Here is a 17,110-nt window from a genome sequence, read left to right on the forward strand (position 1 = left end):
AGATGTCCACCCACCCCATCGCCCTAGCACTTATGTCATCATTCAAGTTCTACTTCTCATTGTTGACGAGTGTTGAACAGGAAAGAGGCCTTCCCTGATCATTCTAGCTTAACCAGCTGCCAGGCAATCTATTCTGTACCCCTAGTGATCTTATTTGGTTTACTTTTCCATATCTGCAAGCATTTTGGTTTTTCTGCCTCTCCCCCGTCTCTTCTATCTCCTTCTTTAGAATGTAAACTCCTGAAGGCAGGATCTCTATCTTGCTTACCATGGTATTCCCAGTACTCTGAACATACCTGACACACATCAGGCTTTCAGTAAATATTGTTGACTAAGATGTCCCAGGTACTGTGCTTGGCCATGGGAACGACGGGCTCTGAACCATGAACATCCAGGCCAGTGACCTGTCCGGTGTCAGAATAAGCTAGTGGTGAATTCTTGGTCATTTTCCATTTGTGTGTTGTTTATCTTTTGATGAGACTTGCTTAATTATATTCTGGTTTTTGCCTCTCCCATGTGCTGCTCAGAATAGAATAGGAACTGCCTCATTTATTATAGGTATGCTCAAAGCTAACCAGGGCTGCTGGCATCATGACACATACTGTGTATGAAGAAGAATGTGGAAGAGTTATGTTGCCGCTGTGATATGGCCTTGTGATGAGCTGTCCATTCCAGGGACGTGCTGTTCCCACCAGCATGCCCTGTCACCCCAGGCCACTCAGTTTCTTTGTGTTTTTATTTTCTTCCTTTGCAAAATGAGTTTGGATGTGAATAATACCAGAAAAAAATACAGAATGCCTAAACGTTTAACTTCTCCCCTTCTTCTTAGATGTGAACGACTAGAAGAACAACTAAATGACCTAACAGAGCTCCATCAGAATGAAATCTTGAACCTGAAGCAGGAATTGGCCAGCATGGAAGAGAAAATTGCATATCAGTCCTATGAACGGGCCCGGGACATCCAGGTTAGCATGAAGGATCCAGGTGTAAAAAAATTAAAAGAAAGTAGAATGGTTGTCACCAAGGACTAGGGATTAGGGGTCTTGGAGGGATTGTTATTTCATTGGGTACAGAGTTTCAGTTTACAGCATGAAAATAGCTGTAAGATGAATGTGGGTTGTACAACGATAGGAATGTATTTAATACCACTGAACTGTACACTTAAAAATAGTTAAAATAATAGATTTTGTTATATGTGTATTTTACCACAATAAAAAAAGAAAAAGAAATGAAGTGCTGATACAGTTTTACAACATGGGTGATGCTGGAAGCATTGTGTTCAGTGAAAGAAACCAGTCACAAAAGGCCACATAACATATGGCTCCATTTATATGACATATCCTGAACAGCCCAAGCTTTGAAGGTGGAAAGTAGATTAGTGGTTGTTGGGGCTGCGGGAAAGGGGAATAGGAAGTGATAGCCAAGGAGTTAGGGGTTGCTTTTGGGGGTGGTGAAAATGTTCTGGAATTTTGATAGTAGTGATGGTTACATGGTGAATTTACTAAATGTCATTGAATTGTACACTTTAAAATGGTAAATTTTATGTTATGTGTATTTTATGATGGTAAAAAAGTTTGGAGGAAAAGAGGAGGGTAGAGTATCAAAAGAAGCTAAGACCAACTGTAATAGACCTATTCTTCAAATGAGGTGCATTTCTCAGAAATGTATACCATTTGGAAGTGATATGCTTGCTTCAGTTCTTGGGTAATGTTTCTTGAATCACAGTAGTCTCAGTCTGTGGAGAACCACGAGCATTATTCCGTCTGCCAGTCAGTGCTTCAGGTGCTGCTCTGGCAGTCTCGGGGCCATCTGTCCTTTCTACTGCTGTGGCAAAGGTGCTTTTGTCCTAGCTGCTAAGTCCAAGTGTTTGTCAGGCATATTGCCAGGGGGGTTGCAAGAATGCCACACGCAGTAATATTTAAGGTTAATAGTAGCCCTCTGGTGTATTCTGTGAGAAAATAGAATATTTAACTTTTGCTCATCCCAGTTGGGAAGTATTTGTAATGGAACAGTTGGTGGTTTCATATGAAGGCATCTTAAAACTAGTCTTAGTTTTAAGAAAACTTTTTTAAGAAAACAAGTTTCCAGGAAACTTGTATTGCAGTAGCATAAAAGAATCAAGATGATGTCTACATTATTTGTCCAGCAGCTGTGTTCTGTTGGCCCCTAGAATTCTGTTTATTGTTTTTTCTCAAGTCACAGTGGACTAGGAAGTATCCATTGTCCATTCTCCAGCTAACTTCAGTCTGAAGTTTCTGGCCTTCACTTCAAATCCTAGGAAACTAGGACCCATTGAAACAAGACCGGAAAAACCCAGGGTTCCACCACTGCTGAACTTCGGAAGATACCTGACCACAGCTAAGGGAATAGATTCTGTTCTCTAAATGTTACTGTAAATTTCATAAGAACTTATGGCTGAAGGTCATGGCCTTAAGGGGAGCAGATCACTTCTAAAGTTTGGTCTAGCATTTCAACATAGTGTCCTCTTTACAGAGATCAACCTTAAAAAGGGGAATGTACTTAAAAGACAGAGCAGAGAGCCCTTTCCCACCAGCTGTTGCTTGTTTGATACGATTTAGGAAGTCGTGCAGCAGGAACCTAGACCAGCCATTCATATGGAAAAGAAGCTTGGGTGGGCCCTTAAGTTGGGTGGGGTGGAGTCTCTGGGGATCTCCAAGGCTGATCAAACAGTGTTAGCCAGGTTGATGGGGTCACAGATATGGCACCAGCTTGCCTGCTTAGTCTTAGTGGATGTGGTTTCTTTAATTTCATGGTTGCCAGACTTCCACTCAGCTCGATTTCTGACGGTTCTGAGTGATGGGTGTTCGATATTTTAGTTGCAATTTTGATATGGTTGTGCGAAGAGGTGAGCCATGTCTGCCTACTCTGTAGTCTTGACTGGAAAAAAACCTTTTTTAATCCTCACCTGAGGATATGTTCATTGAATTGAGAGAGGGGGGAAGGGAGGAAGATGAGAGAAACATCGGTGGGTTCCCTTCTGTAACATACTTATGTGCCCTGACTGGGGACCTGCAACCTGTTGGTGTACGGGATGATGCTCCAACCATATGAGCCACCCAACCAGGGCTCAGTCTTCTTTGCCTGCCTCGTCAGATGTTTTAGGCATGTGTGCATGTCGAGCATGGGATCCTTTGTTGAGTTACAGTTATCCAACTTGTAAATGTAAGGGGAGAAACAAAGAAGTCTTCTCATTCCACCATGATACTGTGGTCACTCTCTAGCATATTTAAAATCATTGGCATAGTTCAAGATGCATCTGGCTTGCCCAAGGGGCAGGTCAGTGACTCAGATTACTTGTGTGCAAAAGGCTTAACTATTCCCTGTTCTGGCCCACAGGAGGCCCTGGAGGCGTGCCAGACCCGCATCTCCAAGATGGAGCTGCAACAGCAGCAGCAGCAGGTGGTACAGCTGGAAGGGCTAGAGAATGCCACTGCCCGGAACCTACTGGGCAAACTCATCAACATTCTTCTGGCTGTCATGGCAGTTCTTTTGGTCTTTGTCTCCACAGTAGCCAACTGCGTGGTTCCTCTAATGAAGACGCGCAACAGGACGTTCAGCACTTTATTCCTTGTGGTTTTCATTGCCTTTCTCTGGAAGCACTGGGATGCCCTCTTCAGCTATGTGGAACGGTTCTTTTCATCCCCCAGATGATGCTGGCAAAAGAAGGCAGTGCTCCCCTACCCTCTGGCGAGTGCATGCAGCAAAGAATTAGACAGCAACTTACCTACTCTGAAGTTTTCTACAACAACAGAAGAGTTGAGTGAATCTGTTTACATTTAGAATAATGTTTTTTTTCTTCAAGAGACGCAATTGCAATAGTATTTTTTAGATTTTATCCAAGAAGTTTTTTGGGCGAAAATCTTGGATCATTTTTATGTAGCATGATTTTCCTTGGGATGCAAATCTTAAACAGTCCTTTAACATGAACCAACAATCTGGAGCACACTGAAGGGCATCGAAATTGTGGCTTGAAGGACTGCACTAAAACCCACTAAAAAGATGTGAAACCTGATTAGGGAAACTGGTTAAACCTAACACCCTGCCTTGTCTGGGCTCACCACCTCTTTTCCTCCCAGACTAACTCTACTGTGAAATTGTACCACATTCCATGTCTGAATTTTTGAATTCAGGGTGGATTTTCCTTGTCCATGGAAGAACATATGAATCTCCCTGGCTTTTTCACCCGAGTTGGCCGCTCACACTAACGCTGGAAGTATGATCGCTTTTGAACCTGGTCCCTTAACCTTTGCTAGGATGCAAAAGTGAGAACATCGTGCCCCACAGGATCACCACACAGTCCTACTACAGTATTTTGAAGTAGCCCTCCAAATACTTAATTTTAAGCAAAATCCCATGGCCGCACTTTTAAGTTGTTTTTTTAATATGTGTATAGTCACCAATTTAAAAAAACAAAAAGTCCAAACAGCATACTTGAAGAATGTACTACTCAAACTCTCAGTGCTTCCTTATGGTTTCTAATAGGATTTTTTTATTATTGTTATTATTATTATTGGGTTTTTTGGGAAAGGGTTGGGAGGGTCTTTTATTTTTCCTTTGAAATAAAGAAGTGATGTTTTTAAATGAAGAAACGTGTGGATATTTAAGTGTGCTGCTCCCTCCTGTCATGAAACAGTTTGAGTAAGGGAAGACTCGCTGTAAATGCTGCCCTCCAATACCCTTGTTTTGCGATGCAGCTTAAACTCCCTCTTCTGGCTGCTGCTGCTGCTGCTTTTTGGTGTTTGCCGCCCCTCCCCCCACCACTTCCTGGGCTTGGCTTGGTTGGAGAGGGAAGGGGTGTGCAGGGAGAAGCTCGGTAGGGTAGACATTTTTTGCCCCGAGTAAATGATCAGTCTGACTTTGGGCTGGGGTTTGGCTTTAGGAAAAAGCAAGACTGTTTAAGAGAGTCATAAATAATTCCTTGTGTTTCCTTAATTTATTTTTTAACACCCTCTAATTACTGAAACCAAAGTGATTTTGAATCTTCTGTCTACATTTTGGCCTCTGCATCCTTAATTTCAAAGCTTTATTTTGTCTGCCTGAGAGAATCCACTGAAGGTGATTCTCATTAAAGAGCAGAGGAGATATCAGGTTAGAAGGAACCAAGTTTGGGGTGTAAAATGCTGTCAGTTTTCTATGTATATAGGCTGACTTATTAACATAACTATGCTCAGTGGACTTTTATAGACAGTTCTAAAAAATGGACTGAGACTTCTTCCTTATCCTATAGCCAGTTCCACCATCCTGGTAGAACTTGTGCTTTCAGAGCTTATTTAGAAAGTCTGGCTAATCTTTTCATGTCTGTAGTGTTGAATCAAAATGTTGTTCCCTCTTGGCCTCAGCCCTGTGCAACCAAGTGATGAGCAAGGGGCACAAGATGTGCCCTCAGAATAATAGCAGAACATGCTTTGCCTATTTCCCCCATCCCCAGGAAATTCCTTTGAAACCAGATTAGCATTGCCTTGCCCCTCTGAAAGCGTGGTTTACACGACAGCTCCAGCCTCCTGGGGTTTGGCAGGCTGGCCTTCTCAGAGTCAGCATGTTGTTACCATAATCATTTCGATATTTTAACTCAGGTACCCCAGACTTCATTCCATTCCCAGATGACTGTAGCACACCTGTTAGTTCTGTTGACCTCTCAAAATTAGTGCCCAGAGCAGGGACCAGGGTTAATTTTTTTTTTTTTAATCACGGGGTGATTTTTTTTTAATAATTGGAACCATTTCGTGTTCAGCCAAAAACAATTGTTCCCAAACATGTGTATTTAAAATGTTAACTTTGCCTAAAAATATTGCAGTGACTTTAGAGAGGAGTGCCAAAGGACACGTGACCTTGCTGAACTAGCAGTTGACCCTTTCTGCCGGAACTTACTGCTCAGAGTAGAGAACCCTACAAAGTTATTGAAAAGATTCTCTAGCCACAGTCCTCCAGTTTTTCGAAGATGGAGCCTTTGAGTCCTCTAAACTATGTCGAGACTATTAAGTTTTGTGGGCACTTGAAGTCACTGTGATAGATGAATTGTTCCAGATGCCCTGGAATGGTTTCAGTCAAAGGAAGGTTTTCACCTCCGGAAAGCCCCCTGAGCTCCCAGCCAAACATGCCCTTGCTAACTCTACATCTTCCTCTGTCGTGCCGTCTTAGGAAGGCCCTCCAGGTTGGGTCAGGCACAGCAATGGCCTTCTGTCTCTTGATTGTTCGCCAGGCCAAACAGTTGTCTGTTTTTAATGCTTTTTGTGACCATGACTCTGTTTTGATGCCTTTCCCCATTTTCCGCACCTATTACCTTTGAGCTTCTTTGCATCATGGCTGTTCTTGGATTCTCTCATCTGTTCAAAGCTCTTCTATAACTTCGCTCTAATGATTTAACAATTTTTCTGTGGGTGGAAAATTCCCCTCATTTTAATGCTTCTTCTCTTTTAAAAGACTACATGCATTCCTTTTGAAATGAAGCATTCCTGGATTACTTGTTAGTGGTGGTGCAAGGCTGGCTGTGGTGGCCTGGGTGACTCTTCAGGTTGTAGAATGCTGATACTTTACTGGTTTATGATCACTGAAGGATATGTCTGCTCCAATTTCAATTCTTTGGTATATACTCAGTGCATCCTAGCAAGGAAGGCTTTCTATTCCACAGGCTCCTACAGTAAAAGTAGGTTGAATTTTATCCTTCACTGATGGTGGTGCCCTTCTCTCCCCTGTACCCCCTCCACCCAATTGAGGGAAAAATCAGATACCAAGAATAGTACTGGGATCAAGCCTTCCTTGCTAGCCATGTCCTATTAATAAGCATATTTTTATGTGGTTTTCACTGCATTTGGTTTTGTTGGTAATTTCATATTCCTTTGAGGTACAGTCAGATGAAATGCTGAGTTCTGAGCAAGTTCCAGAAAGGAGCTGCCTTTCAGCTTTGGAAAATATGCATCCAAAACAAAACCAAATATTCCACAAATTCAGAGGCAAAATTATGGTTCTCACCCCCAAATGAGACTGGGGATTTTGAATGTGGCTCTAAGAGTTAACATTTCTGTCTGTTATGTATGCTAGGTGATACCCTCAGTAGGATTGACTACTAGACTGTAAGTGTGTTTTATCAAGGTGTGTAAGAGTAAAAACTCACTTGCACGAATTGAAAAGTACAGAAATGACACTTGTGAACGTGTGAACGTTAACACTGTAGTTGGTAGATCTTAAGCTGCTAATTGTTGAGAGAGAATTACGTTTGCATCTGTCTGGCTGCTGCAGACCTGCAGCAGCACTTTCACTGTACATACGAATTGAAATAAAGACCTCGGCTGTTAATGAGGTGGTTGGACTCGGGTTTGTTTTGCTCTTTATTTTTTCATACTCGGTTTCCAGCGACAAGTTTGTCAGTCTGAAAATTTCCCACTAGTTTGTGCATTAGAAACTGTGTGTATATTTTCACGTGTGAGTGTGTGTGTGTGCGTGTGTTTAGCCAGTATTTTGAAACGGTAAATGGTAGCTCGGTGGCTGTCACTCTCTCCCTGGATTTATACACATCATTTCAGCTGTGGTACTTTGCCACAATTTTTAGACTGGTAAGTAAGACTGCCTTTTAATCCTTTGGAAGCAGATTTTTAGAGGCAGAGCCCCCAAATTCAGCATCCAAAAACCCCAAAATCGGTATAATAATCCTTGTCCATTCTTACAACGCTTTGTTAATAAACAGATGTTATGTTGGGTATATGAATATACTTTGTAAAACATTTAACATTTGAAGTTTTTTAATATATATATACGTAAGAGGTTACCCAGCCTATTCCATCTATGGTTTTGTTATAGAAATAGTAGTTTCTACTACAGCTTTTCCTTGACAATCTCCGGGAGGCCTCTGGAAATCCAGAAGTTTAATCTCGCCTTTGAGAGGGTACCGAACAGGGACCTGATGTCCTAGTCTTTCATAGCCCCAGTCTACATTTCAAGATATTTGGGGCCACACTTCTGACTTACTGGCTCTGTGCCTCCTACCATATCTATAAATTAGAAATGTTGCCCCCATCTTGATCCTACCTAGCAGATGTGAAACTAAGAGGCTTCTTGTGAAAGCTTTTAAAATTGCTCTGAGAATGCCCCTTAAGCTTTTTGAAACTGATGTGCAGGTTGTACATTGCTCAATCCCGAGGGGCTTGGTAAGTAAGCCACACTGGGAAGAGCACATCCTAGTGTTGTACGGTGCACGGCGGGCACACCGAGCAGCCCTGGTTATAGGTGATACATAATCTCAAAGCCTGCTTTTTTTTTTCATTTGTTAAAGACTAGAGAGTGGAAGACTATACCATAAATCTGAGAAGCTGCGATGTAGAAACAGATTGAGGAGGTAGAGGAGGGTATGGCCAACTAGAAAAAGTATGCCTCACCTAAAGTATTCAGATGTACTTTTTTAAAACTCTATGGGCTAACCTAAACACCTCATCAACTTGCAACCTCAAGTGTAGGTAAAGAAGAGTAGCTAACATTTGTTGAGTACTCACTGAATGCAAGGCTTAATATCGGGTTGGCAAAAGTCCATTACGGTTTTTTCCATACTATAGTTCTAGTGCTTGGTTGTCTTTAATTTCATTTGAAACAATTTTGTTAGATTATATTGTGGACAGCTGTCATATCAGTGTGCATTTAAAAAAACTTACCAAAATCAATGTATTTTTGTGCAACCATCTTAATATTGAAGATGGAAGGAAATATGCAATGTTTTTGGTATACTATGCTTTGTTATTTCAAGAAAAGTGAAAATGCAACTGAAATGCAAAAATAGATTTATGCAGTGTATGGAGAAGGTGCTGTGACTGGTAGAACATGCCAAAACTAGTTTGCAGAGTTTCTTGGCACTAACACCGTTTTGGTCAAATAATTCTTTGCTGCAGGGCTGTCTTAGGCACTGGAAGATGTTTAGCGGCACCCCTGACCTCTACCCACTGGAAGCCCATAGTGGGAGATAGCTGACATACTCAAAATATCCAAATCTATAAAGTTATCGGTGAAAATGAAATATATGTCTTTCATTTTACAGGAAAAAAGTCATGGACTTTTTGGCCCACCCAATACTTGGTCCTTGACATGCAGTTCTAACGTAATTCCCCCCAGTCTCCCACTGGCAGCGTCAGCCTCATTACAGGCGTAAGGCTCCTGAAGCTTGAGTGAAACGGCTGAGAGGGACACCGGTGGGCAATGGCGAGTGGATGTGATGGAAAGGAGGTCTGTGCAGGATATGTAACGAAAGATGGGTGTCCCCAGTGTGTCAGTGTAAGAGTGAGTACAAACCAAGAAGAGAAGGCAACTTGGTAGAAAATGGACAAAGATTATGAAGAAATAGTTCACAGAGAAAGAAATTAATCACCAATAAGCATTCAAAAGAAAGCATTCGGCCTCGCGTAAGCCAGTTGTGAGAGTCCGTTGAGCAGAGGTGGAAAGGGTTGGTACTGTTCCTAGTGCCAGATAATAGACCATCTTTTGCTTTAGGGTTGTTTGGGAAGGGGCTCTGGGCTCAGTTTGGACCACCCATTGGGCTTTCTTCCAGCCCTGGGTTTCTGGGCCTAGGGGTCAGATGAATATCTTGCTGCCAGAGGGCACGCGTGAAAAGGCGTGCTTGCAGCAGACGGCACAGCCTGTCCAGCTCAGCCCTTCATTCATCCGACAGCGTTTGAGACCCATTCTGTGTACAAGAGAATGCTACGGAGAGGTGCTAAGTGAAGGAAAAAGGAATGTGGTAGAAGAAATGTTGTAACCGTCAGAAGCCGTGTGTGGGAGTGAAGAGTAGGACGCAGTCCTGAAAGCAGTGGGGAAAGGGCGGGTGGAGGAGGGCGTGGTCTGGGCTGAGCAGTGGTGGGTTTTTAATGAGCGGGGGAGGGCAGTCCATGTCGAAGGAACAGTATTGGCAAAAACATGGATGTGAAAAAGGCCGACATGAGTGGTTCAAGCACCAGATGCAAGTGAGCCTTGGATGGCAGGTAGGCTGCCTGGAAGAAATGCTAAACAGTAACAAAGTTAATAATGGTAGAAGGGGGACAGGTTTCAAAAAATCTTGAGTGCCATGCTAAGGTTTACCCTATGGCTACAAGAGAAGCCATTAAAGGTATTGGGAGGTGTAATGACCCAGCCTTGTGTTTAAAGATAATTATTATCCTTTCGAAAGGAACCTGTACCCTTATTTGTGTCATTTAAGTCGATTGGCTAATTGAGAAATGCTGTTCAAGGTATTTGGTCTTTTGCCTTTTGATCCTATAATTGCGGGAGCTGAAAAACTTGGATATTTGGGAAGTGAGGGTATAGGAAGCCCAGAGTTCAATTCTTATTGAAAAATCAAACAAACAAAAAAAAAGCCTTGTCACCTTTGGCATTAAAATTCTTTTATTAAACAACTTCTTTTAATTTTTATTTACTTGTTTTAAATAAACCAATAGATGAAAAGAGAAACATTGATTTGTTATTCCATTTATTGATGTATCCATTGATTGATCCTTGTATGAGCCCTGACCAGAGATTGAGCCCGAGACCATGGCATCTCCAGACAACACTAATCAACTGAGCTAGCCAGCCATGGCTGGCATTAAAATTCTTAAATGCTAGAGCAAACAGACTTGACAAAATTTATTCAGGTTTCTGTCTTAATGTTTAAACTATCCAAAGGAATATTCTTTTTTTAAAAGGCTGTGTATATTTTCAGAGAGACGGGAAGGGAGGGAGATAGGGCAAGAAACATCAGTGCGTGGTTGCCTCTCATGTGGCTCCCACTGGGGACCTGGCCTGCAACCCAGGCATGTGCCCTGACTGGGAATCAAACCGGCGACCCTTTGGTTCGCAGTCTGTGCTCAATCCACTGAGCTACGCCAGCCAGGGCAGGAATATTCTTTCAGAACACTTCATTTCAATGGTTATTAAGGCTCCTCTATTAAATGTACAACAAAACATGATGAAAATAAATGATAACTACCATACTTTAAAGAGAAGATTCAGAAAAATAAATGAAATAATTACACAGTGTCTTGCCCAGCACCTGGCCTAGAGGAAGTGCCCCACAAATAGTCTTGATTATTAACATTATCAATAGACTGAAAAGTCCTTAAGGACAGACTTGTCTCACTCACCTGGATCTCTCCAGAATATATCATGTCTCCTGTTCTTTCCTGAGGAATGGCCCAGTAGCCAAAATTTGAGCTGTCCCTGGCCATCTCTGGCCCTTGAGTAGTTTGGGGACACCAAAAAAATCAGTACAGGTCAAGAATACCCTGACCACAGAAACAACAAAAGAAAGCATCCCAATCATTGAGAAGGAAGACTTACAGGTGGACACACATACAGTTGGCTAGTAATAGATTTTACTGGTGATTTCTTAACCACAGCAAGGACCTTGTTATATCCGTGGCTACGTCCCCAGTGTCTGAAATGGGGTCTGGTATCTAATATGTGCTTGTTGAAAAGTAGAATTTTAAAACATTTTATTGAGTCCCTTATTCTATACCACACACAGTGCAGCTTGTTTCACATCGAATTCTTACAACTCCTCTGAAGAGGAGGTGGCATAAATTCCACATTGCAGATGAAAACAAAAGCTCAGATACGTGCTTGGTTTTCATTTTGTGGACAAGTCGTTTCACTAGCAAACAGCAAAGTCAGCTTTTGAATTCAGCTAAGTTTGCATTACGGCCCTATTTCTGCTATTCCACTTCGTTGGACAAGGAGTCAGATTTGCAGATTTCAGACTGTGAACATGAGAAGGCAAATCAGTTTTTTTTAGGCCTCAGTGTCCTTATTGGAAAGTCAGGCACCTTAGTTGGGCACAAAAATGATACTCTTCGTACTTGGTGCCCAGCGCACAATCTTACAAGCATAAGCTGTGACCACTGAGAGGACTGGATGCAGGACAAATGGGAACATGTGGCTGAGGTGTAGTTACGACCAAAATGGGATTTGTGGAGGGAAGGAAGGGAGGAGGGCCCAGGGGAGGATGTTTGAAGCAAATGTGACAAAATGCGTAATAGTGGGTTCGTGGGTGTTCTGTTCCCTTACTATGTGAAATATTCCACGAGCCCCAGCTGGTGTGGCTCTGGATTGAGCGTGGGCTACAAACTACAAACCAAAGGGTCGCCAGTTAGATTCCCAGTCAGGGCACATGCCTGGGTTGCAGGCCAGGTCCCTGTGGGGGACACGTGAGAGAAAACCACACATTAATGTTTCTCTCCCTCTTTTCCTTCCCCTCTTTCTAAAACTAAAACAGTTTTTAAAAAGAAAAATATTCCATGAGCTAAAAGAAAAATAAAATGAGGTGGTATGGCAATGATGGCACATTAATGGGAACATGAAGGGGATGGTAATTGGGCAAATTCCCTTCCGTGTCATGAAATCTGTGAGTTGTGTTCAACTAGTGACAATTCTTAGCACATCAATGCATCTGTGTTGCTGCATAAACCAATGTTCAAAAAATGTAAGAGCTCTGTCCAGAAGGTATCCAGCCATGGATTATGAAAAATAGAGACATTCATTGAAGATACAAGAAACGTGAATAGGACAATGATGCCTCAGTCCCCTTCGAAGTAGGCACCTTGGGACCTCACACAGTTCTCCCAGTCGCCATCAGTTGCCCTACTGTATTTTCCTAAATCTCATCAATAGTCAAATCTCTTCCCTTTCAAAGGTGATTTTAGTTTTGGGAAAAGCCAGAAAAGTCTTAGGGTGCCAAATCTGTGCTGCTGAGTCACCCGGGTAATTTAATGTTTTGCCAAAAAAAAAAACGCACGAGACATGATGCATGAGCAGGTGCATTGACATGATGAAGCTGCCACTCACCAGTTACCCACGGCTGTGGCCTTCTGAATCATCTGAATTGTTTCCATGGAGGAATGTTCAAGCTTAACGCAAAATTGGATGAAGATTTGTTGCTCTACTGGCTGAATCACTTTGACTGTGATAGTTACACAGTACACATGCTCACTCAACGGCATCTACCACCCCCACTGACTAGCACAGTGAGGTCATCATTGTTCACCCATTTACATTCCAGTCCACTCTCATTGGCTGCCAGGTTACATCAATGTTGTACAAACCATTCTCATTATATTAACAATGGCTGGACTTTTTATGGACAGACCTCTTATATTACCAGTTTTATCCCATTTAATTATTTATTGTAATGACTAAAGGCTCATGGGTCATCTGAAAGCAGTAGCTGTAAACAGCTTAAAATTGTCTTGTGCCCTTTAAAAAATAGGTATTTATTTTATTTTTAAAGATTTTATTTATTCATTTTTAGAGAAGGGGAAGGGAGGGAGAAAGAGAGGACGAGAAACATCAATGTGTGGTTGCCTCTCGTGCACCCCCTGCTGGGGACCTGGCCCCACAACCCAGGCATGTGCCCTGACTGGGAATTGAACCGATGACCCTTTGGTTTGCAGGCCAGCACTCAATCCACTGAGCCACACCTGCCAGGGCAAAAAAAATATAGGTATTATTTTCAATAGTTGATTTTTCAAGCACAAAAAGTAAAAATTTTAAACATCAGATCACAAAGTTTTTGTGATTAAAATGGTTTAATGCCCTATCACATAGTTTTGATTTTTCTTCATTTTAAGACCCCTTTATTTGATTCCCAATATGTGTATAAATTTTGAATTTCTCAATGAATCTTTCTCTTAGACAATTAAAAAGTATGTGCAATTTGTGAATGTGAAAACTTGACTTCACAAGTGTTACCACTCAGTGCAGCTGACAAAGTCCCTGAGGCATCTTTCTGCCTGTCCAGGCAATTCTTCGCAGCCTCCTTTTAATAGAGACCCTGAGTCACACTGCGTTAAGCACTGATGTAAGCATCGTTTCCCGCTTACTCATCCTCAATAGGTGTCTTTCAAAACATACATGACACACTTCCTGCTGAAATCCATTTAATCGCCATGACCAGGTTGTCAGCCTGGAGAAGTCCAGTCGGGTGGTTGGAGTGTGATGCTCTTTGCCCCCGCACTAAAATGACCCAGACTACTGTGCTTGTATTCTTTTTTTTTAATTGCAGCTTTACTGAAGTATAATTCACACACCATACAATTTGCCCATTTAAAATGTTCTCTTCAGTGGTGTATTCAGAGTTGTACTCCAGCATCACTAATTCCAGAACATTTTCATCACCTCAGAAAGGAGCGCTGCACTCCTTGGCTGCCACACTGATATTCTCCTATCCCCCGAGCCCTAAGAAACTAACCAACTTTCTATCTAAAGATCCGCCTCTCCTGGCCATGCCATATAAATGGAATCGTGCAACATGCAGTCTTGTGTCTGGCTGCTTTCACTTAGCACGCTTTCAACCCTCATTGATGTGGTGGCAAGTTTCAGGGCCTCGTTCCTTTTTTATCACTAATACTGGGTTGTATGGATGGGCCACATTTTTATCCATTCATCAGGTAGCAGATATTTGGGTTGTTTTCACTTCTTTGGTTGTCAGGAACAGTGCTGCCATTAACATTCATGTACAAGTTTTTGAATGAATATGTTTCATTTTTCTTGGGCATATACCTCCGAGTGGAATTGCTGTGTCATACAGGAACTGTGTTTAACCTTTTCAGAAGCTATCAGGCTGTTTCCAAAGAAGCTGAGCCCCATGACAGTCCCTCCAGCAGTGTCCACATCCTCAGGCACTTGTCATTATCTGACTTCATAATCACACCCACCCTGTGGGCTTGAAGGCATATTTTATAGTGGTTTTGATTTGCATTTCCTTGGCAAATGTGTGTTTTATCCTAATCTCTTTCCACAAACATTCCTATCTGTGTCCTCCTGACCCTGGCTGTGGCTGCACATTTCATTAATGCTAGCATTCTGCCTTACGTAAAAAGCCTTTCGTTTTCCTTCTAAAAACTGCTTTTCATCTACTATGGGTCAGGATTCCATATAAGCCAGTGTGTCAGAGTTAGTCCAAAGGGAGGTTAAGTGGGTTCTGAATTATGCCCCGACCATAACTAAGGAATGTGCTTGGACTTTGTGACCCTTGATCTAGCAGCTTTGAGACTGTTCTGCTCAAAACCAAGACTTTATGAAAAAGAGTAAGAATGACAGAAGCAAAGAGAAAGAGAGAAAAGACTAGAAGGAGAAAGAGGGTGGGAAGGAAGAAGAAGCTTGGCTTTCCACTCGTGGAATTGGTCAGCCCCAAGTCTGTTTTTAATTGATTTTTGTGTTGTTGTTTTAGAGAGAGAGAGAATAAGGGAGTAAGCGAAACATTGATGTGTTTCTCCACTTATTTATGCATTCATTGGTTGATTCTTGTATGCGCCCTGACTGGGAATCAAACCTATAACCTTGGTGTATTGGGACGGTGCTCTAACCAACTGAGTTACTGGGCCAGGGCCGAACTCTTTATTAAGGAATTTTCAAACATAAGCAAAAAGTGAATGGTGTAATGAACCCAGTCACTAACCGGTGGCCAGTCTTACCTGCCTCCACTGCCTGCTCCCCTCAAACTGGGTCCTTTTGAAGCAAATAGTAGAGAGCATACATTATTTGTCCTCTTTGATAATTTTATTCATCTATTTTTAGTCAAATGTTCTTTTTTGTTATTAAGATGAAATTCATGTAGCATAAAATGAGCCACTTTAAAAGTGAATGATTCATTGGCATTTGGCACATTCACAAGACTGTGCCGCCACCACCTCTGTCCAGTTCAAAAGGGTTTTCTCACCCAAAAGGAAGCTCAATTCCTGTTAAGCAGGTGCCCCCCACTTCCTCCTTCAACCCAGGTCACCTAACCACCATTCTGGATTTTTTTTCTGTGGATTTACCCATTCACATAAGTGGAAACATTTAATATGTGACCTGAGCATAATGCTTTCAAAGTTCATCCATGCAGTGGCATGTATGATCACGTCATTCCTTTTCATGATGGAACACTCCATTGTGCACATACACCTCATGCTGCTTTCCCACTCATCAGCTGACAGCCACGTGGGGTGCCTCCACCTTTGACTCTAACAAATAAGGCTGCTGTGCACCTGGGTGTATGTGTACTTGTTTAAGGACCTATTTTCAGTCCTTCCGGAGGTATATACCTAGGAGTGGAATTGCTGAGTTATGTGATAAGTCTGAGAGAAGGGGTAATTCTCTGTGTAACCTGTGAAGCCTGCCCTGGTTTCCTCATATGCGTTCATGAGACCCCGCCTTTGCTGCTCGTGCGCACGCTCTCTCTCTCTCTCTCTCTCTCTCTCTTGCTGCACGGCACCCACCTCGCTGCAGGGCTTCTGTCGGGTGGTGTGCAGTTTCACTGCACGATTTCCCTTCTCCTGATAACTGAGCCCTCTTTCAGGAAACACCCTCCCTCATTCTCACATCCCAGAGTCAGGTGAAACTAATGCCCACAGGACTCCCGGCTCAAGAGATGGACAACTGCTCCAGGTCAAGCCAGCCAGTCAGTCTGAGGCTCTTTCGGGCTGCGTTGAAAAAGACAGACTTTCCCCGCTAGGTGTGCTACCTGCAAGGACCCTCTGTGCTTGGAGCTTCCAGGAGTACAACCTGCCTAAGCATGAGGTCGATAAGGAGGGAGGCCACGCCAAACCAAGGGAGCTCCTGATGAAACCAGACACACTCCTGGACGCAGCAGGCATGCTTGACACTCCCAGTGTCAGGAGCCAGTTGGATCTGGGTTTTATCATTTGCAGCCGGGAGACACGTGTGATGGCAGATACGTGATGGGTTTTCTGCCCGTGCCTTTCCTTCTACCTCCCCTCACTTCAGCATGCTGTCTGCATGCGAGTGCCTGTGTTCTCACAGCCTGGGACTGTCAGGCTTGGGACCAGAGAGGGGGTCAGCCCTAATTCTTGGATCACAGGAGCAGGAAAGGATGAAGTTTGTAAGTGAGAGCTGGCAGCAGAGAGACCCCAGGCTGGCAGGCAGAGGTGAGACAGCACCCACTGGAGCCCCGGCTGCAGTTGCTCCTACGGCCAGCCACACGCTGTCCTCGCCTTGGTTTGATCATGTAACGTGTGCCAATGTACTTCTAACTAAATTCTCCTTTCTGGTCCAATCGAACGCAGGCTGTATTTCCGTAATCTATTTTCATGTATCTCTCATGGCTCCTTAAGACACACACTTCTTTTTTGTTTTTTTAAAT

General features: G+C 42.9%; 1 protein-coding gene across 9 annotated transcripts in view; it reads left to right on the forward strand.

Annotated features, from left to right (window-relative positions):
- Positions 1 to 7,332, forward strand: part of TMCC1 (transmembrane and coiled-coil domain family 1) — a 194,901-nt gene extending 187,569 nt beyond the window's left edge. For all 9 annotated transcript variants that reach the window (XM_028517818.2, XM_028517819.2, XM_036030764.1 and 6 more), the window contains 2 exons: positions 830 to 965; positions 3,358 to 7,332. In XM_028517818.2, the coding sequence (XP_028373619.1) occupies positions 830 to 965; positions 3,358 to 3,672 (451 nt within the window). In that variant the 3' untranslated portion in view covers positions 3,673 to 7,332. The remainder of the gene's footprint in view (positions 1 to 829; positions 966 to 3,357) is intronic.
- Positions 7,333 to 17,110: the final 9,778 nt, after the last annotated feature.

The sequence above is a fragment of the Phyllostomus discolor genome, chromosome 7 (genome assembly GCF_004126475.2).
Source record: "Phyllostomus discolor isolate MPI-MPIP mPhyDis1 chromosome 7, mPhyDis1.pri.v3, whole genome shotgun sequence".
NCBI classification, from domain to species: domain Eukaryota; kingdom Metazoa; phylum Chordata; class Mammalia; order Chiroptera; family Phyllostomidae; genus Phyllostomus; species Phyllostomus discolor.